This window comes from Ipomoea nil, unplaced genomic scaffold (genome assembly GCF_001879475.1).
Source record: "Ipomoea nil cultivar Tokyo-kokei standard unplaced genomic scaffold, Asagao_1.1 scaffold1421, whole genome shotgun sequence".
NCBI classification, from domain to species: Eukaryota; Viridiplantae; Streptophyta; class Magnoliopsida; order Solanales; family Convolvulaceae; genus Ipomoea; species Ipomoea nil.
The window spans coordinates 6,405,260-6,433,214 of NW_017617849.1; the positions used below are offsets into that span (position 1 = coordinate 6,405,260).

General features: G+C 36.1%; 3 protein-coding genes and 1 long non-coding RNA gene across 5 annotated transcripts; 2 read left to right on the top strand and 2 right to left on the bottom strand.

The window, feature by feature from the left end:
• The first annotated feature begins 4,228 nt into the window (after positions 1-4,228).
• Positions 4,229-11,284, top strand: LOC109188167 (sodium/hydrogen exchanger 6-like). The gene is made up of 22 exons (XM_019338722.1): positions 4,229-4,625; positions 4,740-4,791; positions 4,923-4,982; positions 5,092-5,116; positions 5,210-5,295; positions 5,415-5,526; positions 6,019-6,081; positions 6,223-6,242; positions 6,331-6,428; positions 6,764-6,792; positions 7,657-7,688; positions 7,770-7,817; positions 7,910-7,970; positions 8,079-8,176; positions 8,267-8,342; positions 8,677-8,696; positions 8,919-9,016; positions 9,100-9,209; positions 9,762-9,845; positions 10,057-10,151; positions 10,235-10,314; positions 10,992-11,284. The coding sequence occupies exons 1-22, from the start codon at positions 4,460-4,462 to the stop codon at positions 11,039-11,041; spliced, it is 1,563 nt and encodes a 520-aa protein (XP_019194267.1). The 5' UTR covers positions 4,229-4,459; the 3' UTR covers positions 11,042-11,284.
• A 112-nt stretch (positions 11,285-11,396) lies between these two features.
• On the bottom strand, positions 11,397-13,586 carry LOC109188168 (CBS domain-containing protein CBSX6). The gene is made up of 2 exons (XM_019338723.1): positions 12,838-13,586; positions 11,397-12,630 (listed from the first exon to the last, which is right to left on the bottom strand). The coding sequence occupies exons 1-2, from the start codon at positions 13,179-13,181 to the stop codon at positions 11,754-11,756; spliced, it is 1,221 nt and encodes a 406-aa protein (XP_019194268.1). The 5' UTR covers positions 13,182-13,586; the 3' UTR covers positions 11,397-11,753.
• A 1,789-nt stretch (positions 13,587-15,375) lies between these two features.
• On the bottom strand, positions 15,376-19,646 carry LOC109187426. Its single transcript, XM_019337612.1, has 4 exons — positions 19,465-19,646; positions 18,436-19,358; positions 17,117-18,334; positions 15,376-17,036 (listed from the first exon to the last, which is right to left on the bottom strand). The coding sequence occupies exons 1-4, from the start codon at positions 19,644-19,646 to the stop codon at positions 15,376-15,378; spliced, it is 3,984 nt and encodes a 1,327-aa protein (XP_019193157.1).
• Positions 19,647-21,416: 1,770 nt separating this feature from the next.
• LOC109188104 lies at positions 21,417-27,937 on the top strand. Of its 2 annotated transcripts, XR_002055356.1 has the most exons (5): positions 21,417-21,805; positions 21,913-22,268; positions 25,567-25,664; positions 25,820-25,940; positions 27,625-27,937. It is a non-coding gene; the product is annotated as an uncharacterized LOC109188104 (long non-coding RNA). The 2 variants fall into 2 exon arrangements; XR_002055355.1 differs by lacking the exon at positions 25,567-25,664.
• Positions 27,938-27,955: the final 18 nt, after the last annotated feature.

The window sequence follows — 27,955 nt, forward strand, 5'->3', positions numbered from 1 at the left end:
ATACCCCGCCCGGAGGGAGATGTGAAGCATGTGAATGGCGGTCGCATCATCCATGGGCTCGACCTCCCCGACCGCTGCCTTCCACTTGATGAGGAAGTCGGTCAAGCTTTCCCCTTCGAGCTGCTTGGCCTTTTCGAGGTACATATAAGACTTCCTCACCACTTTGGAAGTAATGAACTTCCGTACAAACTTGATCGCCAGGGTCTCAAATTTGTCGATTGACCCCGGCTGCAGGGTTCGAAACCACTCTGCTGCCCGACCGGTGAGGGTTGAGTAGAAGGCCCTGCACATCACGGCGTCTGAAACGCCCTTCAGCATCATGTTGCTGAAAAAATCATTCACGTGAGCCTCAGGATCTGTCCGACCGTCGTAGCTCTTCTCACCCGAGACCTTTAAGTCGAGCGGGTAAGGCTGAGCCATTACCGCTGCTGTGAAAGGCGTCTGGTGGAGGGTCAATCGGTCGGTCGGGGGTGTTGTAGGATATGCACTCCTGAGCTGCGCAACTTCCGCCTGGAGGTTGTAAAGCAATCCTCGGGTTTCGTTGAGCTCGGCGTTCTGGGCGGCTTGGGCTGTATCCCGAGCGCGTCGCCGTCGGTGAGATCTCGACCCGCTATGCCCAGACGAAGCCTCCTGGCTGGCTTCCTGCATCTGCGCGTCTTCTAACCGGCGATCTGGATCTTGGGGTCCCAGTCTCTGCCGCATTTCCGGTCGAAGACGGTCAAAAGCTACCGCTCGGGCAACTTCCTCAGGATCCTCCGCTCGGGCAGGAGCTTCCCCTTCTTGCTGGGCCTGCGACGCCTCCATCGCAACAGCACCCCCCGACCCCAACCGCGAACGAGCCGAGCGTCGAGCCCGGGAGGTGGGCTGATGCTGCGGCTCTACCTGAGCGGCCGGGTACACCGGAGGGGCGGCGGCTGGAGCCGTGTACGCAGGTGTGTACGGCGCGTAACCGACCGGTGGTGTGTAGTATACCGGCTGGCCTGGCCAATACCCGTATGGTTGGGGTGGGACCGGGTAGGGATACTGACCGGGATAGACCATGTGAGGCATCGGTTGCTGATATTGCTGACCGGGTTGCTGGTACCCTGGTTGGATGTACTGCACCGGCTGTTGGGCAACCGGGTATGCATTCGATGGATGCGGTGGCGAGAGGTTGAGGTTGAGGTCGACCGTTTGACCTTGCTGTTGGGTAGCATGGTGGTCGGATAAGCTCGCCGCATCCGCCTGGTCGTCAGCAAAGTTGTTGCGTGCCCACGGATACATGCTGGTATGGTGATCGGGTGCTCGTCAAGACGTTGGCTTGTTGCACGGATCCCCCACAGACGGCGCCAAAATGATACTGCTAATTCTACGTAAGCAATATAAATAACACAAGACCAAGTAAAGCAAGTAAGTCTTTATTGATCAAGGTAGAGTTCCTAAGTACAATCTACTTGGTTGCTCTGAGTACCAACTGACTGCGGTCGGGAGTCTCTAATAACAACCTATCGATCGTCCAAAAGTCCCCTACACTGTAGCTACTGTGGGCATTTATAGCCGCTGTGCCGGAGGCAAGATCCCAGCTGCTCGGCATGTCTTCCACGTAGCCACCACGTGCCTTCCTCCTGGGTGCCCTGCCTGTCGATGTAAAGAGCCGCCACGTGTCTTTAGTCAGCTCTCTCGCCGAAGGACTACCGCTCGGGGTTGACACCCTCGCCCGGGCAACTCCCGGTCGGCTCCCGACCGGGTTCTTCTCAAAGAGCCCGACCTGTTACCTGCAAAGACAAGGAGAAAGAGACAAAGACTCCTCGGTCGTGGTGAAGCTATGTCGGTCGGGATATTCCCTACCAATGTTTATAATACATATACACATAAATATGTTATAATGAACATGAATTATATGAATTATGAACATGAATTTTATGCATTATGAATATAAATTACGTGTATTATGTTAAGTGTTTATGTGTCTTCATTATATCGTGTGTATGTGTATGTGTATTATGAACATAATTGTTGTACATTATGAAGTCAAATTATACCCTAGTTCACGATATAAATTGCCAGTTGAGTGGGTAATTTCAAAGTTAAAGATATAAGAGATCCATATCATCAGCAATGGCGAATTATACCGTGGACCGCGGTTCACAATTCATTGTGGTCCAAGCATCAAAACGATGTCATTTCTTTTAATGAAAAAAAAAACGGCACCTAGTCTGCACCGTCCGCAAAAAGTAACTTTGATTGTATAATATATTTAGTTTAATTTTGTATACACTGCAATTTCATTTCAACACAACTACATATTCATTTCGATATAACTACAGTTTCATTCGATATTATACACTCAAATATGTGAAACTGTTATTCAGTTTCATTTTATATACGCTATAGTTTCATTACAACACAACTACATTATCATTTCGATATAACTACAGTTCCATTGCACAATAACACTCAAATATGTGAAATGTTATTCAGTTTTATTTTATATACACTGTAGTTTCATTTCAACACAACTATAATGTCATTTTGATATAACTACAGTTTCGTTATACAATTTACACTCAAATATGTGAAATTGTTATTCAATTTCATTTTGTATACTCTGCAATTTCATATCAACACAACTACAATTTCATTTAAATTCAATTGCACTTTCATTTGATAATATAAAAATAATACGTGAAACAGTGTCAGTTTAGATACACTGTAATTTTATTTGGTAATTAACACACAAAAAATATGCGCTTTGTTAAATGACATAAACGATAGTATGAAACTAAATTTGAAATTACAACAAAAGACAACGGACATATAATAGAATTAACTCTTTATTAATGTGTATAACTGCTATTTTTTATTTTATTTTTTTGTTTTTTGTTTTTTTGTTTTTTTGTTTTTTTTTTTTGCATTGATCAGGATGCACGTGGGCAATTTGGTAACTTACTTGTTTTGTGTATCTATTCCATTTTCAGGTTATTTATGATCTAGAGAATATGCTAATATCAGGATTCCAACGGAATAGCTATACTCATCATTGGAATACAATTATCGTTACTAAATTAAATTACCAAACAACGAAATAATTAAACATAATCTTATAAATATTATTATATTTTCGGTCTATTTTATAAACCAAACATGTTCTTGCAAGGAAAAAAATATAATAAATAAAAAAACATGAAACGAGCATTATGAAATTAAACTCGAGATTATATAATAATTCAATTTTGTGTCAATGGCGCTATGATCTAGTGACACAAAATGATTCTCTAATACGCGAGGACATGACTTTGAGCCTGAGTATTGTAACATAATTAATACTACAAAAAATCACCCAATTTCGTATATATATTTAAAGTTCAATGTAAATGATGATAAAGAAATGAAAAATAAATGCATGTTGTAGCCTTGTAGGTGGGATAGGGATAGGGTAGAATACTAGAATATGGGAGAGGAAGGGATAGGGTAGAATAATGTGGCAATGGGAATTAATGGATGAAGGTGGGTTCACGAGAGTGGTGGTGTAAATAGTAAGGTGGGTAAACAAACAACATGAAATATATAGATGCGACATATAATTTTCAGTAATAATAAAAATGCATATTTTTGAAATCGACCAATATTTTGAAATTGTTGTTAGAACAAGGTAAAAACAAATTGTTTTTAAAGAAAAAATTTGAGAAAATAGCCAAACATTTCATATAACTTTTTTAAAAAACCTTGTATTGTAAAAAACTCAAAAAAGGAATTAACACACTTGAACATACACAATAAAAAAATTAAAATTTACAGAAATGCGTGTGTGTGTTTTTTTTTATTGTGACAAGAGAAACCGTTGTCACTATTCAAAGTATGCACTTACGTACCTCCACCACATTGTCACTAAAAGTAAGAGTAAACGTTGATTGGTAAATCACCTGAGCTACATAATTACCTTGAATAAGATAGTATAGTGAATATAGCATGATTCTTTTACATAATAACAAAATTAAATTTGTGTACACCTTAAAATAATTACAGTATAATTTACTCGTACTAATAAAATAAAACAAATTTTAAAAAGTCATGAAAATTTGGAAAATGATAGATAACCAACACTCATCCGGATCTTCCAATTTGGAAGAGGGTGATTGTAAAAAAAAAAATGTAAAAATAATATTAAATTAAGAAAAGAAATAAAAAGACAAAAACTATATCCATAATAAGGTCCCTTTCTTCCTCTTAAAACAACTGAAAATAAACAGAAAACCATTATATTTCACTGACATCCTCCAGCATCTGACATCTGTCCGCCGAAACCATAACGAATACGGAAACGGAGGAGGGTTGCAGAGTGGAGTATGATCGGCGTCCGCCAGTCCGGAGCGAAGATCATCACCGTCGCCGTTAACATATAGCCGCCGTACGTTTGTTTGCTGATCAGAGAACGGTACGTCTCGTACGTCATCCGCTCGCGCTCGCTTTTAATTTCGCGATGGAAGAGCTGTTGCCTCCTCCTCGTACCGGGAAGGATCAACGGGCGGCGGGAGTGGGCATCCTTCTGCAGATCATGATGCTCGTTCTCTCCTTCATCCTCGGCCACATCCTACGCCGCCGCCGCTTCGACTATCTTCCCGAAGCCAGCGCCTCCCTCTTGATCGGTAACTAATTTTTTCAGTTCTTCAATGTTTACATTTTGGTACAACTGTTTATTCTCACCGTACAAACACTGCATGAAGATGCGTATCGCAATATATATATGCTTTGTCTGGCAGGTCTAATCGTTGGCGGTCTGGCTACTATTTCTGATACTGGAACTAGCATTAGGTATTAATATTGCACCTTCTTCCATATTTTGCTCTGCATATATGTATTTGTTATTGTAATGATGAACTCGTTAGATATTTTAACTGATGAGTCTTTTTCTCCCCCTTTCGATCCTGGATTCGACTTGACAGGGCATGGTTGAATTTTCATGAAGAATTTTTCCTCCTCTTTCTGTTGCCTCCTATCATATTATATCCATATTCAGATTTTATTTTATTTTTTGTACAAAACCTTTTTATATTTTCTATTCTTTTTTCCTAAATGATTACCAAAACTTGTTTCCTTGACTGTCTATGCTACTCAATCAGGATTCAGTCTATCACCTGTGAGTTTTGCTAGTTCCCTTTATTATTGATTCACTTTAACTTAACTATTTATTTGATTCCATCTGACTTGTTCATCTCTCATGTCGTTTCAGAAACCATTCTTTTCAAACTTTGGAGCCATAGTAACATTTGCCATTTTCGGAACATTTATTGCTTCTATTGTTACAGGTGTCCTAGTGTGAGTACAATAATTGAAACTCTATTTGTGATTCCTTCACCTTTGAATTATAGGTGCTTCTACACCCATTTGTGCCCTTAACAATTCCCTAAACCATCCTTGAATGAGTTTGGTTGCAGTTACATAGGTGGAGTGATTTATCTCGTGTACAAACTTCCTTTTGTTGAATGCTTGATGTTTGGAGCTCTTATATCAGCAACCGATCCCGTTACCGTTCTGTCTATATTTCAGGTGAAGTTCTACAGACTACAGCATAGCTATAAGGAATGTATAGAAGTTGGTATCAGTACAAAAAAAAAAAATATTCAGTACCATTTGGATCTACCTCTCTTGTAACTCAAAGCATATACTTATATATATATATATATATATATATATATATATATATATATATATATATATATATATATATATATATATATATATATATATATATATATATATTTACTACTCCATTATTTACTGTGGTCAAATATGCCCATCCTTTCCTACTCTAATTTTGTTCTTCAAAGGGTTTGAAATGGATAGAATTTGCAAGGTAAAATTACAGAGTAAATGTTTTTCAACAAAGTAGGGGCCCAAATAAAGACAAAAAAAGATAGTTACAATTTAAAGAAAGAAAAAGAAAGCAAAGAGGTGAGACATACCAACAATCTAAATTTTTCACTGTTGATTTTAAGTTTCTTTATATTGTAACTAACTTCTCTTTACATGATACTATAGGAGCTTGGAACAGATGTCAACCTTTATGCTTTGGTGTTTGGTGAATCTGTCTTAAATGATGCAGTAAGATATTTGCTTCCTTCTATTTCTGTGTTTTTCTGTTTTCTTCCACTTTTTTGTTTAGTTATATGATATTAAGTTCACTAAGAAGTTTGGCAGTTTTCTTTTTTAATGTTTCTCTGTTTCCTTTGGCACAATTGGAAGATGGCAATATCTTTGTACAGGTTAGTCCACTTGAAAGTTGATAGTATTTTTTCTAGTAAAGAGAAATACCGGAGATTCATTAATAATCCCCATACTACTATTTTGAAGGACATTTTCACTAGTGAGAAGCCATATGTCATCTGCCGATAGTTTTTTAATGGTTATTGTCCATTTTCTTGAGACATTTGTTGGCTCAATGTCATCAGGTTAGTTTTCACTGGTTGCTTTTTTGTCTTTGGGAGTGACTGCAAATAAAGAATAATACCACTGTGGATGACATGCACAGATCATGATAATTACATGCTAAATTTCTAGAAGTAGGAGTTTTGTGGCTGCAAGTAAACATGTGTACTTTCATTTTGAGGCTAAGCTAAAATCCAATGTTCAATGATATAGAATATTTCAGTGCAACTGCTTTTAACAATATTTGTAATTTTGTTATACACTGTATTTATTTTGCTTTTAAATATATTGCTTACCTCTGTATTTATAATTTTGAAAAGAAATTGTGGCTTCTAACTTACCACTCCTGCCTCTACAGGTGTTGGTGTTGGATTTACTTCTGCATTGATATCCTTTTCAGTTGACCCCTTTTCAAGAAGCATCTTCCACTGATTATTTGTGTGGACAGCACCAAAATAGGTCATGAGCTTAGGTGTCCTAAATCTCACACCTCTCCAACCATCATTTAGATAGTGGCAACTTTGTTATTTATTACTAGAACTCTCACATTCAGTTTCCAATAAAATTGACCTTTCCTGCTAATCTTTAACTCCACAAATCCTGACTTGAAACTGGTACTTAAGTGAAAAATTGGCAGATGCCTTGTACTTTTATGTTTTAGTAAAGAAAAAGACCTTTTTTTGGTACATATAAGGGGACTGTGAGATAATATCATAACCCAGTTCATTGGCCTGGAAAGTGGAATTGGAGTTGGCTTACCACCAAGCTACTCTGCTAATCCCAGAAATGAAAAAGAATGTGTGGAGAGAGAGAATAGCATCTAGAGGACAAGACAGTAAATCATTAGCCACTGAAGTCTAAATACAAAAGACAGGAAGCAGAAGAAACCATAAAAATGATAGTCTCTCTGATCCTCAAAAAGCTCTGCAACAACGTAGCCAGATCTAACACCCACTTCCACAAAAGATCCATACACAATAATAGTAAATTTCCCAACCCAATTTTTCTGCGTCTGTTACTTATGTGTCCCAATTACTACCAAACACCAGATATCATGATTTTCTGAACCTTTTATCCTATGGCCATTTCCTAGTACTGTCTCCTGAATATTACCAAAGAGCAGAGAACATTTCTTTCTGAGCTTTTATCTATAGCCATTTCCTCTTGAAGCCCTTGATTATGTTGTTAAAAAGTCCCACTCTTCAAGTTTGTAGCTTGTAAAATGCACTGTGAAGCCTTAACTCTCCAAACCTTTTCAAATATGCTGGATTTGATATTGATAAGTAAGCACATAATCCTGTTGATTTTAAATCTGCATTTGATTTATCAAAAAATAATAATTGTGTCTCACCCACTCCATGCAGTCTTCAGAACCTGGAGTGCTGTCTGTTTGTCCTTTTCCCATATTTTTCGTAAGTTACTTCCACCTGTCCCAGTCACTGTGTAAAATGTTACTTTGATTTGGACCATCTGTTTTTGACCATGAACAAATGTTGTAATCCAGTTACATGCTGGCAGAAGGGCTTAGTCTCTCCGGTATTGTATCTATATTGTTCACCGGAATTGTGAGTTATAGCTTTTTCTGTTCTTTTAGTTACCTTGCAGTTGGAAAATGATTATTATATTCATAATAAGCGCTGATGCAGATATATATCTGTTGTTATTTGTCTTAGGTGATGAAACGTTATACTTACTCAAATTTGTCACGCAGTTCTCAGCGATTTGTATCCGCATTTTTTCATCTGATATCATCATTGGCTGAGACATTTGTGTAAAGAGCAGTTGTCATTTGAGATTTATGGTCTTAATTAATTTCTTTTCCTAGTAACTTTGAGTGATTTTCTCTTTGTTCCACATACAGATTCATATATATGGGCTTTGATATAACCATGGAGCAACATAGGTGGACGCATGTTGGATTTATTTTCTTTTCAATTGTATCCTTGACACTTGGTTGTGTTTGTTTGTAGACAAGCTTTAAGTAAACCATCTATTCTTGGATCCAATACTAGCCGTTCAGCATTCAATAAAATGACCTGCTTAATGGGTATAGCCCCTTCAGTTTACAAGGTTATCATATAAAATGCATTCAAAGGAGAAGTTTTATCATAGAAAAATGTAATTATCATAGGCATCTTCTTAATTAAGATGCTTCAGTCTACAAGATTATCATAGAGCAATGCAGTTGCATAGGCATCTTCTTCTTAATTAACTTTAATAAACAAATGCTATAGCATGCTTTTACTTCCTTAACTTGCTTTCATGTGCTAGCTTTTCATCGGAATTGCAAGGTGAACTTTGCCAAATTTTGTTCTTTCACACTCTAGACTAGATTACTATTCTGTTATTGAAATTCATTTATTTATTTATTTTTGTTTCCCTTTTTTCCCCTGTGATTGAATTGTTTAGTATCCTTACGTGACTACAATTTTCATGTGATTAATGAGGATCTAAAATGTAGTTTGAATCTTGCTACACATAAATTACTAAACCATTTTCTTACTTCTTTGAAGGGCTAGTAATGTGTTTGGTTGTGCTTATCTAGTGAATCTGGTAAGACCAGCACATCGACGAATACCACTAAAACATCAGAAAGCACTGTGGTATAGTGGTAATGAGAAGCTATTGATCATCACAGTTTCCTTTTGCCCTCATCCCCTACTGCTTGAGCTAAAGAATGATGTGCATGATTAGGACTTCGAGGGGCAATGGCCTTTGCCCTTGCTTTGCAGGCAGTTCATGATCTCCCTGAAGGGCATGGTCAGACAATATTCACTGCAACCATAACAATTGTTGTTTTGACGGTAAGCAAGATGCTTCAATTCAATGGCCATTGCCTATTTCTATGGGGCATGGAACTTGAAGGTTTTTAATTTTCTAGCAATCAACTACATATATATCTCATGGTGACTAGAGGTACTATACATTGATCCAACGTCAATGAAACAGGTTTCTTTTAGATATCCTGATATTGATAGCTAGAAATTGTTGATAGAATATGAAAACCCTTGAAGATTGTGCAGCCAAAGTTCATATCCATATCATAAATAGGAGTCCTCCCATCTTCCTGTAAAAGTACTTAGTATTTGGAATGTCCTTGACTGCTATCTCGTTCTGCCTCCAATTAGTTTTCTCCCTGTTTACCTCTTTAATCTTTTATCCTTTCTTTTCTTCAGCAGATTTTCCAAGGAAATATTTATCGTTTCAAGTAGATATCACACAACACACACACAGATATTTACCTAGTATATTGTGCTATATTATTATTGTAAATAAATTATATTTATAGTGCTATAAAGGGATCCTTGTGTGTGTGTGTATTTCTTTAATGCTGTGGCGCTGTGTGTAATTTGCAGGTTTTGATTATCGGTGGATCAACAGGTACCATGCTGGAAGCTTTGGATGTTGTGGGTGATAATCATGATGTCTCCTTGGAATTAGTATGTTTATCACTAGATAGTATATATTTCTTTTACATTCAAGTGTCATGCCTCCTGAAAATAGTGAGATCGCATTATTCTGCGAAGCAGCAGTCCTGAATAAAATACACCAGCACATGCCAGCTTGCTTATGCTTTTTAGTGTATTTTGGTTTGATATAAGAGTTGGTATAGTAATTTATATCAATAATTCTTTAATTTCTGGATTTTAGAGTTTTGAGGGAAGTAATGGCTACGGTTCTCCTGGTGATTCGGATTCATCACCAGGAAGTCGGACCAAAATGAAGCTAAAAGAGTTTCATGGCAGGTAGAAACTGATTCAAATTTGGAACTTAAAAATCTTTCATTGGTCAATTTCTTGATGCACCTACTTTTCCTTGATTGCTGCAGCACACCAGCATTTGTGGCTTTAGATAGGAAATACTTGACTCCATTCTTTACAACACAAAGCAGAGATGAGGACAGAGAAGGTAAATGTTTACAATATTGTACAAGTAGCCTGTTTTAGCCTTTTAGGGAAACTTGAAACTTGGTACACACACGAATCTACTGTCTTTTACATGCTATGTTTTGTATCTGCCATGATATTTTGGTGGGCAAATATGTGTGCACTAGAGTGAACACTGAAATATCCAATGTGAATTATAACTTTATGTTGTTGAATGTAGTGAACACTGTAATATCCAATATGAAGTATATAACTTTATGTTGTTGAATGTTGAGGAGCGAGGACAGGACCAATAGGGGAGAGGGGTTATCTGTGTACTCAACAATTACTCACAATTATGTCAATCTACTTACAGTGAACCATTTAAACCTTAGTTCTCCACATTGTGACAACTACATTTATATTTTTTTTTGTTTATAAATGACACCTGATAGGCTGATACTTAGGATTATTAGGCTGGCACATCTGGAGTTGGCCCTAGAGATGAACTGTTGACACAATATCACAATAATTGGAACATTTGGGTGATAAATTCAATGCACTCTCTTCTTTTTATATATTTCGTTTCGTTTTCATGCTTCATATTTGTTTTGAATTTTGATCCCTTCAATTTAGTTATTTTAGTGTAAAGCTCATGCCAACTATGGCCTATTCTGCCCATCTAACATGAATTATATGCTGTTTTCTTTGATGGTGCAGACGAGCCACTAAACAATCCTAGAAGGGGGGGATATAGTAGCCTTACCTAAAACTTCTGCTAACTACAACTGGGAAATACTTTCGCAGCAAAAGATGCAATCAACTCTGTAGAGGTAAAAAGATTCATGGGCTCATTGGTAGTAGCCAACAGTCCAACACATTATGACCAGAATTTATTTCGTCTAGCATTGCACAACGCTAAAATAGGTTGTTGGTGTTATTCCTAAAAGATGAATATTAGTAGAGTATCTATGGATGAAATTTTGAACTCTAGGTTTAGGTTTTGCAGACAATTGTTGTTTTCTTTAAGGTGACAACATTTGACTACTCCAAGTTGTGCGTAATTGTATATTTGCATGAACATCAAAGGTCGTAGATAGTAACACAAATTATTAGTACTCCATATTTGTGAAGTAGATAGGATTCACAACTAAAGAAGCATAATGCTGTCTCTGAAATTGCTAGCAATCTTATTCTCCATGACTCTTCCCTATCAACATTTCAAACACTAGAGAGTAAATTTAACTCATTATTGTGTTACTTGAGTATGCATTCACTAGCACAATATACACCAATCTCAATCTGTATGTCTATCATAAGGAAAAAGATGCCAAACCAAACAGAAAACAACCCAGATTAAATGCATTGCCATGGCAAGAGTGACGTACAAGATAATTTCTTCACTTCTTCACTATCAATTTCCTTGAGGTACCATGTGTGCAGAAGCAAGGCCTTGTTTTATGCATGTGTTTTAAGACAGCCTCAAGATGTCGGTGTCTCAGGAACTATGGATGGTGGAGCTTTTGTGACAGCTGCTAAGATATCAGCATAGCCAATCACCCCAACCAATTTGTCTTCATTTTCAGCCTCAGTAACCCATACATGAGTAGCACGATGTGACAACATCTGAGCCATGACTGCAGCCAGTGAACTCGTAACCTTACATGTCAAGGGAGCACTTCTGCCCCGATACATACTCCTGGCAACACCTAAGTTGGGGCTTGTGGGGTTGCTAAAGAAGCCAATGCTTCTGCTGCTGAATAATTTTCTTCGAGGAGAAGCTAAATTTGAATCTGCAGACAGTGGATTAACAGTGAAATCAGGCAGCGATCTTGAGGTAACATTGTCCTCTACGCCCATAACAAACTGGCCTGCAGAGAGATTAACCAGTGCCCATGCTGCAGCTAAATAATCACATTTCCACAATTTAGTGGCTGAGATCTCACCAATGATCTTACTATGTCCATCTATAGTTGGCTCCACAACTGCAACTGCACAGGGATCATGAGGGATCTTTTGGGTGGCATCTATCGCTGGCCGGGATGCTTCAATAGAGCAGTAGTTTGGATTGATGGCTCCAAGGAAAGAAATAGAGGAGAGGGGTAGAGGAGCCAATGCACCAAGACACCCAATAACAAAACGAATAACATCTTCTCTCGACAGGCAACAGAACTTGTCCCTCATGATGCTGGAAGCAGATGATGATGGTTGGTTGGAATTTGCAGTAGTCTGAATGTTCTTGAGCCACTTTCCATTATACAGAATAGAGAACCGCTTGCTCATGCCTTTCCAGACAACACTTTTGGGAACTAGGAGCCGCTTCACGCCATGCTTCATCATCTCCAGTGCATCTATCAATCTTCAGAAGTAAAAGGAAAATCAGAAACACACCACTCCACTACAATGCATACCAGAAGTTCAAATCTACTACAGTTCAAACAAATTTGAAGAATAGATCAGTGTGAATACAGGGAAGCGAGGGTTCATATATGTAAGTATTTAACAATACCAGAAAGAAGAGTTCACTAATCTAAAGCACAGCTAAGTTGAGTTGAGGAGAACTAACCTGGTGGCAGGATCAACCTCCTTAAGCAGAGCATTGTTGGGAACCACGACTTGGGAAACTGGAGTTTTCATTGCTTTCTCCTGATCGGCCAAGCAGTCCTCTCTAGCCAAAAAGGCAATAATGTCTAGGGAATTAAGAATGCCGACAAACCTCTGCTGCCTCATCCCCGCCTTCTCAATCACACTCTTCTGAGATCTCTTCTTCCACACCGGAATACCACACTCAGTGGACTCCCCAATCGCCTGAATCGCCGCCTCCACCGTCTCCGTCTCCGTGAACTCCACCAGCTCCGGCTTCCCAACCGTCAGATCCCCCACCACATGGTATACAAACACCGACGCCATTTTCCACGGGTAACAACAACAACACTAAAACTATTTTCAAATCGGACTACAACGAGCAGGCAACCCTAACCAGATTTGAGAGTGAAGTCGGTTCTAAAACTCCGATCTTCACGCTATAAGAGGGAATGGAGGAAGATGAGGAGGAGATGAAAAGGAGTGAGCAGAAATGTGAAGAGAGCAGCGATAGTAACAGCAGCAGGACTAAGAAGAGGAGGATAGGCCATAGATCAACGAGGAAGAGGATGATCTTGCGGAGATGATAAGGGTTTGGCCCATGTGCAAGAAGCAATCCCCAGTTGTTTCAAATGGCAAAAGGGAATCCAGAATCCAGAGATGTGAATGAAATGCAGAAAGATGAGAATGGAGTCAAACCGCTTTTGTCTGCTCATCAATCATTGATCCGATATTTCATTATTTTGCTGTATATCAGGTAAACTCACAAAACAGGATTTTCATCAATTACTCCCATAAAACAATTTTTTTATTTTATTTTTGGAAAATAACAAATTTCTTAATTTATAAAAACTCCCCAGTTGGTGTAATTGGAAATAAAACTCACAAATCAATCATTTCCATCATAGTCAAAGACCTTCTGGTTGAGGCATGACCCCTCACACGATAGGTTTAGGTTCAAACCCTATTATGAGAGTACTGACCCTTTGTGTTTCAGTAAGTTAAGAATATATATATATATATATATATATATATATATATATATATTATAATAGAGTCAATAGTATTAAAAATATATATATATTTTCATCATAAATTATTATCAAAAAATATATTAGACGATACAATATTTATTAGGGAAAAGGGTCAAATAGACCCCTAAACTTTACTCCAAAAGTCAATTAGGCGCCTAAACTTTAAAAAGATGCAATTAAACCCTCAAACCTGTCAAATTGAGTCAATGAAGCCCAACAACCGGTAAATGGCCTGCTATTACAGGTCATTTCAATTCCGGCGACCGGTAAAAATTCCGGCGATCGAGCCGTCGCCAGTCACCTTCTATTGGTCGCCTTCTCCATGGGAAGGCGCGGACGGTGATGATACGATGCACAACAGAGGAGGATTGCAACACAATTTTGACCAGGAATCAAATAAAAATTGAAGGAAGAAGAATGAGATTTAGGCGATGGTCTCCAGAAGGTCGAAGGAAGCCGTCAATGGCTACGGTATGGATTCTCCTCCCAAATCTTCCAATTCATTTGTTCAATGCGCAGATAATTAGCAGAATTTGTGCTCCGATTGGGGATTTTATTACACTGGATTCAGTAACAATACAAAAATCTAGGCCAAGTGTAGCTAGGGCAAAGGTTGAAATTGACTTGCTAAATCCTTTAATTGATAGAATCTGGATTGAATATGGGATTGGTGAAGGTGCGAATGGTGGTTTTTGGCAAAGAATTTTGTATGAATCAGTACCTTTGTTTTGTAGACATTGTAGTAGAATAGGGCATTCAATTGAGGTATGCCGGAGAAAGATGTCAGGGGAGAGGTTTGTGTTAAGTCGCCGGAATTTTTGCGGGTCGTCGGAATTCGTCACCGGAATTGAAATGACATGTAATAACAGGTCATTTACTAGTTTTTGGGCTTCATTGACTCAATTTGACATGTTTGAGGGTTTAATTGCACCCTTTTAAAGTTTAGGGGCCTAATCGACTTTTGGGGTAAAGTTTATGGGCCTATTTGACCCTTTTCTCTATTTATTATAATCAACATTATTTGTATCAGTGATACATAAAGATGACACTTTCAAGTAATGACTTCATACTTTCTCATAAATCAAAATATTATACATATTATTGATTTTTTATTTTTTGCAAATAAAATCTTAAGTTTGGCAGAGTCGTATTATTGATGTCCACCTCCGACAAGATGATAATCATAAGACAAAAGGTATCATTAAGTTTCAAGTAATTGTGTCTTGTTGGAAATAATAATCTTAGAAGTTCAATATTGTAGACAAAAACTACAGCGATGGTTGTGGGGGATTCTGGATTCATGCATGGCAGCCTGGCACCCACATTTTAATCAATGCTTTTTTTCAAAGGAAAATTATATTTTTCAACCTTTCAAGTTATTGAGTAACTAGTAGTTCCACCCGTGCGATGCACGGCAATATATTTCAACCATATAATATATATTATTGTATAATAAAAAAACACTGCCTCAAACCAATTCAAATGTATTAAACATTATTGAATACTTCTTTATATACGACGTTTGTAGTCGTATTTTTCGATTGTACATTTTCGTCATAAATCAGAATTTTTAATCCCTTAGGATTACTAACTCTTGACAATGCTACATACATTTGACCATGATTAAAAACCGGCCTCTTCAAAAACAAACCCACGTTGGACAGTGTTTGGCCCTGACTTTTATTTATTGTCATTGCATATGACAATATTAGCGGAAATTGCTTTCTTTGGAATTTAAACGGCAATCTTGGATCAGAAGGTGTTAATGACATCCTTGGAATTAAGACCTTTGTACCAGCACTTGATCCAGACAGTATTTGAGCTTCTAAAACATGATCCGCCAACTTTAAAATAATCATCCTTGTACCATTGCACAATCCCAATGAGTGATCAATATTTCTTAAGAGCATAACTGGGGAGCCAACTTTTAGAGTCAATGAGTGATTTGGAACTCCAGAACATCGTAAGCCATTTAAAAATTCCGGGGTGTGCAGATCAGCAAGCATGTCAACATTAGAATCAGATTTGCATACCGAATCACAACTGAGATACGTCCTTCCTTCAACGTTGTTATAGTCATTCATGTATTCGTTGACTGTATCTACAACATCCAAAGTTGGCGCCAGTATCGCACGATCTTTTAGATATTCATGATCTCTGTGGCCACTTCGAAACATAGGGAATGTGCTATCAACAATTGTAGCAATAGGATCCTCTCCACAGTTGAGCAAAAATTGTTCCGGAATATTTATCTCAGATTCTCCATCCATTGAATCACCAATTGTTCCATCACCTATATTAGCAATCCACTTTGCAAAATCCGCAATCTCTTGAACTTCACTATCTGATTTCAAAGCCCTAAGCCGTAGATTCTTTGTTAACCTAAACACTTTACAGCTTCTCCAAAGATAGGAAGAATTTATACTTGCTAGCACAATATCTTGCCTCGTGCCCTTTGGAATGACTGGTAGAATCTGTCTGAAATCTCCACCTAACACCACTGTTTTTCCACCAAAAGTCATATCAAAGCTGTTTGGATTCTTGGCACGCATTATATCTCTCATAGAGCGGTCCAACGCTTCAAAGCAGAATTTATGCATCATTGGTGCCTCATCCCAAATGATCAACTTACATTGCATGATCAAGTGTGCCAAAGGACTGCTTTGGCTGATATTGCAGGTTGAATCTTCGTTAACAGCGATGGGTATTGCGAACCTTGAATGGGCAGTTCTTCCTCCGGGTAATAGAAGAGAAGCTATGCCACTCGATGCAACGTTCAAAACTATCTCACCCTTAGACCTTAGAGCCGAAGATAATGCTCTCCACAAGAATGTTTTTCCCGTTCCACCGTATCCATAAACAAAAAAAAGTCCTCCAAGATTATTCTCAGCATCTTGCAATACGTTGTCATATATTGTTCTTTGCTCTTCAGTTAGTTTCTCCACCAAAGTATCATTCTCTTCCTTCATTACATTAACATCATATGCCAATTCCTCCTGCACCAGCCGATTAGTTGTTCTAGAATGATTAACTAAATCGGGTATGGGCATCCCTTGAAAGTCTTTCAGACTTTTTCCCATAGCTGAAAGCATTATTTCTATCTCCGTAAGTGCAAAATTCTTCTTTTCATCTTCTGATATAATCCAATCTGTGATAACATTATTAACAACTATTATAATTTTTTTGGTCAAATTGTATCGTAACAGTAAAAATGAATAAATACAATACCTGGAATTCCCAATTCTTGTCTAATCTTGAATTGTGCATCGTCGGACAAATGAATCCACGCAGCTTCCCACACCACCTCTGGTTTTGCTATTGAGTTAGTCATCAAGAGAGTGACAAACAATCTTCTCAAATTCACAGGTGTTGCCCAGTGACTTGCTTCTTCTATAGCATGAACATATTCCATGTCGTCATCTACTAATCCTCTAGCACAACACGCATCCCTAAAAGATTCATATTGGACGCCATCAACTTTTTGTATGTCTAAATAACTTGTGGGACCTTTGACTTTATTCAAAAGACACCTCAAATAAAATATCTCCCCTGACCCAGGAGGCACATAGAATACTCTACCGATTGAAAATCCTCTTTTCCTTGGCTGCCATTTTCTAATATCTTTCTTCCATACAAATTTCGTTGGCATTTCAGCATATGTCAAATTCCTTGCTTCAGGGTAGGTTTTATTTGCCTCAAACCATTCCAGGAACATTCTTTGTAAGATTGTTGGCCGGCTGAGAATGTTGTCAACGGGATCATCATCTGCGAAAACAACACTTTGTTGATTCGGCAAGTGAAAGCTCAATCGTTCCACTGATGGTGTCCTAAACTGTATATCAAAACCGAACAACCGCCACGATGCTTCACACGGCGATATGTACCTACAATCATAGTACATACTGATTTCATCAATAACCTGCGGTCCATCTTGATCATTGCTGGTCCTGTAAAACTCTGTTGTAACCCTGTCGTGACCCTTGTTCACGTACTTGAACAGGTACTTGATTGAACGGGACTGATTGCACCATTCAACATTAATATGAGCCCTATACTTTAACAACAAATGCCTATTGTGTGGTACAACGTACCTATTATCCAAGTTAATCCCATTGCGCGTCACGGAACGACCATTGTCTCTTCTCCGATATATAGGATAACCATCCTCATCAAAAGTTGTGCAATTAACAAACTTTTTGGGGAAATGTTTAGTACATTTACCATTCGCCATACATGGAGAAGTCAACCTGGCTTTCCCGCAAGGTCCATGCATCATAAACTCCTCAACAACTTTGTAGTATTCTGCGTCAGCTTCTTGATCAGGTAACTCAGCTGAAATAATGTGGTCCAATTTTTCTACAGAATGGGTTCCATTGATTTTATCCAGAAACAGGAGAATATGAGCATGCGGTAATCCTCTTTTTTGGAACTCTATGGTATATATCACTGTTAACAAATAAGAAGAAATAATAAATTAGAATAGAGCAAATAATAGGTACAGTGAATTTTCTCGCACATCTTGAAATAGCGGCATTTAATTAACGTACCTCCCATTACTGGTCCAAATAACTTGTTCTTCCTACAGTCTGAGATTAGAGCATCCAATTTCATTTTGAATAATCTACATATGATGTCAGGACGATCTTCAGGTTTTAACTTTCTATCATTCAAAAAGCGTTGTACCTCAGGCCACTTGGGGTTGCATGTGAATGTGATAAACAGATCAGGATATCCGACCAATCTACATATCGCCATGGCGTCCTGGTAATTTTGAATCATGTATCTAGCACCCCCTGTAAAACTCGAAGGCAATATTATTCTCTTTCCTTGAGTAGTGGGGTCAACTTCACCGCGTGTTAATGCATCATTCAAGCAATTATACGATTCGCACCTCAAACTTTTTTGGTGTGTCCTTATATAGATTAACCTTCCTGACTCCACCATTGTATAGGCATCTACCAGAAATTGTTGGAATAACCTCTTTGAATGCAATAAAGTAGATACCTCAGAGACCCTCGACATTATACGGTATGCAAAATATTCTCGAGGACTTATCCTTTGACGACCAGTTGTGTTTCCTTTTAATGTAGAGAAGGGGATGTCTTCCCTGTATCCGTCCTCACCATACGGAAACAACAGAGGGTATTGCATCGGCAAGTAAGCTGGATTTAATTCACTAATTCTTTGCAAGAGGCCACTTTTCGTCTCCACCATAATGTCCCGTTCTCCAATATTTGTATCAATATCACCGACAATTAATGCTGCCACTTCAGAAACTTGCGGCAAATTGTATGTTCTGGCATCCTTTGATCTCTTCCCAAGCAATTTAATTTTGACCTCAGCAAGTGGATTCTTTTGTAGCTCAGATCGTGCCATGCGGAATGATTTGACCAAGACATTACATGTATCCAACACTTGTTGAATATCATTAACAATCTCTACATGGATTCCGTTTTGCTCACCATCTGGCCTAGAAAGAGACAAAAAAATCATATGAATTATGCACATATAATATGAATGGATGTGCGGTATAATATGATTGTAAGTATACATATAATTAATTAACAGGTACGTACCTTACAGAATTGATACGATTACTAAGTTCATTATTAGTATCATATATATACAACTGGGCAAAATGGGGTTTTTTCCCGTCGACCGGCAAGAGACTACCAATGTAGTGAAAGTTTTGGCCATTTATCCTGAAAACTGGTGGACCACCGTTCTTGTTCATGCTTCTATCTATTTTACCACCCATGGACGTGAAGCAAAACATACTATTGTATGTTCTAATGTTTTGCAGGAATTGCTTGCTTTTTTCTCCTTCTCCAAAAAATAGATTGTAAATTGCATCTGGTGGCCTCAGGTTTGGTGGCAATTTAATCTTACCGTTGTTGCAACACATTGAATATCTTGGGGTGCCATGAATAACTGTTTTGTTTATCCTTTCTTCGTGCCAAAAAAGCGCTCCACAATGTTGACACGTGTTATTTGCATCACCAAGATCTTTGTATTCAACTACATTGATAATTAAATATTATTTAGGTCAATTATATAAGATGACCTTAAACATTTCATATTATGCATACACGTATTGAACTGATTATTATCAAAAAGGTGAATGCGATTGGTTTCTACACTAAACATAATAACGTACACCTAAAATAATTTTGAATTTACGTAAGATTATAAATAATAAAGGAATTACCATTTGGAATATGTTGTATAGGTTGTTGCGGAATTTCGACCAATCCTACGATACAGTAATACATTTGATTTAAACAACTAAATACATAAACTTTAACATTTTTTTTGTAAAGTAACTTCGCAAATGTTAGTGTATGTTGAACTTACCACAAGTGTCTTCCATTTGTTCTAAAATGCGATTAGTATTGCAAACTTCTTCAAAATCTTGAAACAAATCGCGGTTGACCACATTATGTTGGCTATGGTCTTTACCCTCATTCATGCATGGACTCTTGTTGCATTGTCTGGTAGCGACTTTATTTTAAGTAGAAAAAAAAAAGTTCAATACATAAAAATAACTACTTAAGCAAAGTTAAAAATAGATCTAACAATACTTACGGTTTGATATATTTTGTAGAGGTGATCGTGTGCTGTTCGACATAGTTATTGTACCCTCTGCAACAAATGAAAAGTTTTTGTGTCTGTCATTGATGATATCCGAGTTCTGATATGAAATAAAGAATATTAAGTATATGCCTTAATATAACTAACCGGGAAGTGTAGAGCTTGTTGTACAGGATAAATAGGGAGTTCTGCCGCCTAATACAAAATGTCTGGAGTTACTTTTGCTTGTCGTATATTCCATGAGGCATGTACTCATATTTATATTTATACTCTCTGGATTCACTGCAGGTTTCCAAAAATGTTAAAAAAATAATAATAAATTCTAAATAGTGTATTAGACCTAAGTAAATGTCAAACGGTATTACATTTGAAAAGTGCAGAGCGTTTACCTGTTGTTAGACCACTTTTTGGTGTATCACTTGAAGTACCCACTTGTAGTGGTGTGCATTCCGTATGTAACTTTGAGCTATTTTTTTTCAAAATAGCGTTGTGAGTACTTGTAACCAGAGAATTTTCAACATTTTCTGCAATTAAAAGGTGCAAATATTCATAGATAAGTACCTTTACTTTTAAACATAACGATATGATTATCTAAATAATTCCAAATAAAATACATTTGTAATATACTAATTTCTGGAAATTGAGCTACGTAAGTTATATATTTTGAAAGTGACTTTTTAATCTACCTAGTGTACATAATTGTATATAATGTACCATAAGTCTAAAAAATTACAACTTAAGTACAGAAATAAATTACATTTAAATATACTTTGAGTATATTAAAAATGTAGATGATGGACCAATTGTTCACCCAATATTGTGGACCATTATCCACAACCTAGATTTGACCAATAATTCTATAATTTAAAAATCAAAGCAAAATTTACCTACTAATTATACCCAATATAATGTTAGAATACTGTCATTTGCATTTAGGGGTCTTCTAGATGGATCTGCCATTTCTTGATCCATTCTCTTCCACACTCTCGTACAGCTAGCATCCTCTCACATCTACCTAACCTTATCTCTCTATCTGTTCAGACAAAAAACCCCATCTCCGACAGTAGAACTCGTCATCTGCCATTACAGTGTTGAGATCTTCTTTAATTCGTAGAAGATCTCAACCCCTAAACCGATTGCAGTAAGATCTGATTAGGGTTCATTTGTGAAAACCACACTGAGATCGGTTTAGTTGTTGTTCGAGGATCTCAACTATTAATCTCCGATCTTGGTTTTTAGAATCGGATCGGCATTTTTAAGGTTCTAACGTCAAGCTTCGTATCTCAATCTTCAATTACTATCCTATTCGACTACATCAGATGTAAGGTAAGCAAGTCTTATACCCTATTGTAGTTTGTATTTGCTTATAGATTAAGTCTTACCGTCTAATTGTAGATCAAATTTAAACTTTTTTTTTTGTTTCCTAATTCTAGATCAAGCAGATCAGAAAATGGGTCCGTACGGTGTTCATGACTTAGATGCAGATTAAAGGACTGAAATGCAAGATAAGTTTAACAGTACAAATTTGTTTGTCTAAATTCTTATCTTAGAATATTTAACATATTCTAGATCTTTAATTTGTTTTTGTATTATTGTCTATATACCTAACATCAGACATTATTGGCTTCTGAGTATTCCTAGGATATTATACACTAACCAAATGATACCTAATTTAATTGCAGAGGTGTAGTTGTTAGATCTATATCTACACATTCAAAGGTGGGAAGGTAAGGAGGCATCAACGGAGTTCAATAGGTGTAAATTTGTGCAATGAACAAAAAATTCTTAGGTAAAGTATAAATTTTCAGTTTCAAGCAGTGTTTATGGTACCTTGATTGTCGAATGTTTGCTTCCTTTTGCTTCCTATTATTGTAGAAGCAACTATTTTCCTCATATCTGAGCTGTTATTGTGTATGTTCCTGTGTTTTGTTGTGATTTTATTTGTATTAGAAATAGTTGTATTCAAATAGGTTAAGCTTTTATTGGGTTTTTAGCATTTAAGAGTGTAGTGTAATAGAAATGATGAAAAGCAATGATATGACTCTTCATTTTTTATTGGAAAACAACAAAGCCAATTAGTTTTTATGATATTGAATACACATGTTCCCACTTTCTTTTAATTATTTAGTTTATGATGTACACAGTTTTGTTTTCTGATGACTGGTTAAGTATGCTGTACATTATCTATGCTATAAATTATTATATAGTCTGTAAACAGGTTTTCTGTTTACACTTTTTTTTTTCTTTTCAATGTTCCAGGTTATCCTCATAAATTCATCATTTTAGTTGTGGTTTTGGAATAGATATTGTGACTAACATTTTTTCTAAGCTTTGGCAAATGATGAAGTTACAGTTTTGATGCCCTAACTGTAAACAGCAACTTAGTGGATTGCAGAGAATTAATTTTACATGTCTATTTCCCTTTTTGGTTGATAAGCCTTAATTATTATTCATATAAATAGTTCTTGTGTTTTTAATATTTAGTACATCCAATTTATCTTCCAAAGGTTATCTGGTATGTACTGTGATGTCCAAGGTGTTAGGCCTAAAATGTCAAAGTTTATCTCATATGGACTGTGATGATCCAGTTCCAAAGCAGTCTGACTTTGTAACAGTTTTAAATTATATTTACTTCAATGGATTGCAGTTTACCAAATGTTTTTACTCATTTATCCTAAATATATTCTATTTAGTATACTTTGAATAGAATAAAACTGAATAGAAAGAATATACTGTTCATATTCTATCTAAACTAATTGAGAATGTAAATGAAATTGTAACTAATTAAAGGTTGTTTTGATTGGTGGTTTAGGATTTAATTGAGTTATTTATACACTTTTCTTCTTTAGAAATTTGACCAATGTAATAGTTATGTTAAAAAAAAACACAAATAGACATTACTTTGAATTGTTTATTTTGTATTCACATTTTATCACAATTAGTCTGAATTGTACTGTTATGAGTCCTATGTACTGTTATGTAGTGTTAACATTAGGTGTGATATGTACTTTTCCTCATGTCAACAGTGTTAGTCCCAGATTGTGTACTTTGATCTCAGATAGACATGATCATACATCTTGTAATTTGAAAACAATAGTTTTATTTTGTAATGAGGAAGTTCCCTGCAGTGTTACTCCTCTATTTCAAATTTACCTGTGTATGAGTTTTTAATTGACATTTCTAGGCTTGATTTGGGTTCGGTATACATTCGACTTCTTAAAATGTAATTTCATTTGAAACTGACCAAGTGAATTTATGCTGAGTTTTTTTTTTTTTTTACTCTTTAAATAATGTTTAATTAAAGATATACGAATGATAAGTGTATTGTGTTTGTTCTTTGTTTTTTGATGCATAAAAACACCAATGATATACAGAAACTTAATAAATAAAGTCAAAAGTGTGAGCAGTTTCTTTTATTTAAAACTTAATTTCAAACTGCTTAAACTTAAAAGTGTGAGCAGTTTCTTTTTAATTATAGTTTGCTAATGATGATATTTAGAGTGTGTGAGTTAATTATTTTAAAAGAGTACGATGTTTCCAATGTAAATATACAGTTTTATTACATTATATAAAGTAGCATTTTAAACTCACACAGTTATGAAAATTTGATTACATTTGAATCTGACCAAGTGAACTTATTTTTTTTTTTTACTGTAGAAAAAACCATTATTTAAATCACCAATGTTTGTCTGTATAAATAACCATTTTGATTGTATATATCTTTTTTTGTTGTATCATACTGATCAAAGACTAAGTTGTACATTTTTTTTATGATAGTTTGCTAATGCTCTACATTTAAAGTGTGTGAGTTGTAAAGTACCAGAACAGTCTGTTACCATTGTAAATAATAAGTTTGATTACATTTGATAGAGTCCAATTAAAAATTCAGACTTAATAATTGATAGAGTACAGTTTTCAAAATAGCAGATTGCTACAGCTTAGTAATTGAAAACCATTGTGTGTTACACTGGTTGAATGTGTTTGCTTCCTTAACTACCATATACTTGTGCTTGATTCCTTGTGATTGATTCCTTGTGTTTGATTCCTTGTGGTTGCTTCCCTGTGGTTGCTTCCCTGTGGTTGCTTCTTTCTTGTCCTGCATTCAGATTCATATATCTAACAGTATATGTATAAACAGAGTGTAATGAATGTTTACCAAAAATCATAGGTAAAAAACAAAGGTAAATAGTCTAATCATAGATTAAAATAACATGAAATTGTTCAGGACAAACACAGTCCAATTTAACATGGCAAATGATCATTTTAAAAATATAAAAAAAAAAAAAAAAAACCACAATAATGTGGTAATAGTTTGTAGTATCCCAGAACAGCTCAGATTTTTTCTTGTTTAACCACCACAGTTTTTCCCTTCTTGCTAGAGGATGAAAACTGGTCCATAAGCGATCGCTTCACACCATCCGCCTGTGAATGATCATTGTCTAGGCTTTGAGACTGATGTAGATTTAATGGACTGTTGACCTCATTGTCTCCATTTGAAGCTTCCTGCATATTAAAATAAAGTTTAGTCTAAAACCTGTCAACCATAAGATTAAAACTGTACAACTTTATTTGACTTTAGTAATAATCAAAACCTGATCCGAGTCCTCCTCTTCCTCCTCGTCCTCATCTAACATTTTTGATATCAAGTCCTTGTCTTGGTCTTCAATCAGTTTAGAACAGTATGCTGGCACTAAGGCTTCATCCCTTAGAACTTTCATAACAGTGTAGGCTGAATTAGCTCCCTTCATGAACTCCATTTTTAATGATATCCTAAATACCATTCTCATACCCACTAATGTTTCCAATTCTTTGGAATGTCAGAAACCTAACAAAAAAAAAATAACATACATTCTAATAAGAAATATCATCTCAGACTCTGTATGTACGTGTTTAATTTAGAAGAAATTTAATTTTACCTTATTATACTTTGTGTACAAACTGTGTGCTGGGATACCAACTAATTCAGAACACTCCCTATCCCATAATAGGAAGGGAGCATCATCTAGACCTTTATCTAGAACAATAACTCTGACCCGATACCTTGCCATTCCTTCTTTATATTTCTTATCACAATTGGTACAAATCAGTTCACCGGATTCGTCAGAAAGTTTTCTGTTACATCCCGGTGACATGCAAGAAATGTACATCCATCCGAAAGAACCTTCAATTGCAACAATTTCAGCCGGTACATAGAACTCCCCATTCTGCATTTTTTTTGTTTTAAACTAATTGGTTAGTCTTTCATATGTAATCTATCTTATTATAATAAGAGATAAGGTATCCAAACTGTATTTATGACTCTTTATAAATATAGAGACTAACCTGTTTCTTTTTCAACAGATTAGATATTGTAGTTACAGTCAAAGCACCCCTGGTAAAGTCATCTAGGCCTGCTGATTGAGACAGCACTGTTGCTGTACTTATACTGCGCAAAGGACTGTTTGGAGCAGTTAACCTACAGGTAAAATTAATAAACAATTGTATAAATGTGTAAAACAATAGTTTTGAAAATGTAGAGTGTAGATAAATAAAAATTTAGGCACTTACTGAGACCTAAAATCAGCAAATTCCTGGTAAGATGCATTGAAATGAAGTTGGGTAGCATCATAGCAGCTAGTGATTCTGACTTCACCTATTTAGCATGATAGATGTAAATGAAGACGGGAAAACCTAGAAATAGTGTAAAAGAATAACCTAACATTATAACTTACCATTGACCACCTTTGCCCGACATAGCTGTAGAACCAAAATTAATGGTTCTTTAAGACCTGCATCATAGTAGGGTAGCATGGCACCAACATGACTGTCCCACACAGTGCACTGTAAGGTATTTCCCCTATAAGCAAGTGTGTTAGAAAAAATTTAATGTCTTGAAATATAGGAACAGATTTGTAATATGAAACTTACTCATTATCAGCCATTTTAAAGTCTATGAGTTTTGCTGGTCTACCCACTATTATCTTGTCAACTGGAGCATGGATCTCGACAACTCTGCCTATTAAATCTGTATCATCACAAAATAAATGAATAGTAGACGAAATACAAAAATAGTTAAAAGAAAAATAGCAAAAATAAGATCAAAATACTTACCAAACAGCACCTTGTCATTCACTTGAGTAGGGTCTTTCAAAGAGTCATAGTTTTTTAGTTGAAACATCTTAGTAGGAAAACCTTTGGATTTTATGGCCTTAACCTGAGTCTTATAGTTTGGCCTGATCATATACTTGTGATCACAAGTTTTGTACATATAGTAGTGGGTGAAGACCAAAAAATTTTTGACTGAATACAGCTTCCCTTCTATGAAAACATTGTTATATTTTTTCACATCGTTATTTTGCATGTTCAAATGAATGAAAGTTCCATGCAATAATGTTAGTGAAATAAATAAAACATTAGAAATAAATAAATAACCATAAACCCTAAGCCTTAAACATTGAAGAGAAAACAAAAAATGTGGATGTAATATCTGTTTAGCGCCTTGATTTGGTAGAGCAAGAAAATGGTTTAGAGACTTTAAACAGTAAAATAAAATATTACACACTATACTAAAATATAGCTCATAAGGATAACCTGGAACATAGTTAAACAGTGAACAGAGTACAAAAATGTGTACATCCGAATTCTGTTTAAAGCCTAGATAATGTAGAGCATAGATAACATAGAGCATAGTTAATCAGTAAACAGAAAACAAAAATGTGTCTTCCTCGATAATGTAGAGCATAGATAACATAGAGCATAGTTAATCAGTGAACAGAAAACAAAAATCTGTATAGCAAAAAACTGCTTAAAGCCTAGAAAATGTAGAGCATAGATAATGTACAGCTTAGTTAAACATTAAAAAGAACACAAAAATGTGTAGATAAAAATTCTGTTTAAACACTATATTTGGTTGAGCATAAATCTGTGTAGAGCCTAAAAATTAAACAGTAAAAGAAAATATTAAACTGAACATCATACATCTTTATCGCAAAACAACACTTCTCGACTCTTAATCTCTGTAGACCCTTTTTCAGGGATTTCGTAACATCTAACACACTTTACTCTGATTGCTTTCTCCCTATCGAGAGGACCAATATCCTTTACAGCTACGTACATTGACATGGTTTCTTTGCTGATTTGTTTGTTTTCTTTCTTCTGTTTGGCAGGTGATACGAACTGAAGATAAGGTGGAGTGGGGAGTGGATGCCTCCATAGTCATATGCTTATATACAATGTAATACTGCATTTCAAAATCTATGATGTTATCTTGGAAGTATGAATGCTGCGGACGACCTTTCAGTTTTCAAGAGCATGGTGATCAGACTTGAGTCTCTTTATTATGAGTGTATTTATATTTATTTATTCGAGATTTGAGAAGTATGTTTTCGAAGAAGTCTTTAATATAAAGAGTCTCTTTAGAAGTCTGTAACTAATAGAAGTCTATTTAAAATGCTTTATTTTAGTTGGTATTACCAAAAATTCGCCGGCATAATTTAA

Coding starts and splice junctions, on each gene's coding strand:
- LOC109188167 (XM_019338722.1), top strand. CDS start 4,460: ATGGAAGAGCTGTTGCCTCCTCCTCGTACCGGGAAGGATCAACGGGCG. Junction 6,243..6,330: donor ATGGCAATATCTTTGTACAG/GTTAGTCCACTT, acceptor ACTATTTTGAAG/GACATTTTCACTAGTGAGAA. Junction 7,971..8,078: donor CTATATTGTTCACCGGAATT/GTGAGTTATAGC, acceptor TATTTGTCTTAG/GTGATGAAACGTTATACTTA.
- LOC109188168 (XM_019338723.1), bottom strand. CDS start 13,181: ATGGCGTCGGTGTTTGTATACCATGTGGTGGGGGATCTGACGGTTGGG. Junction 12,631..12,837: donor GAGGTTGATCCTGCCACCAG/GTTAGTTCTCCT, acceptor TTACTTCTGAAG/ATTGATAGATGCACTGGAGA.
- LOC109187426 (XM_019337612.1), bottom strand. CDS start 19,646: ATGGGTGGTAAAATAGATAGAAGCATGAACAAGAACGGTGGTCCACCA. Junction 19,359..19,464: donor AATCGTATCAATTCTGTAAG/GTACGTACCTGT, acceptor GTCTCTTTCTAG/GCCAGATGGTGAGCAAAACG. Junction 17,037..17,116: donor ACAAGAATTGGGAATTCCAG/GTATTGTATTTA, acceptor ATGTTATCACAG/ATTGGATTATATCAGAAGAT.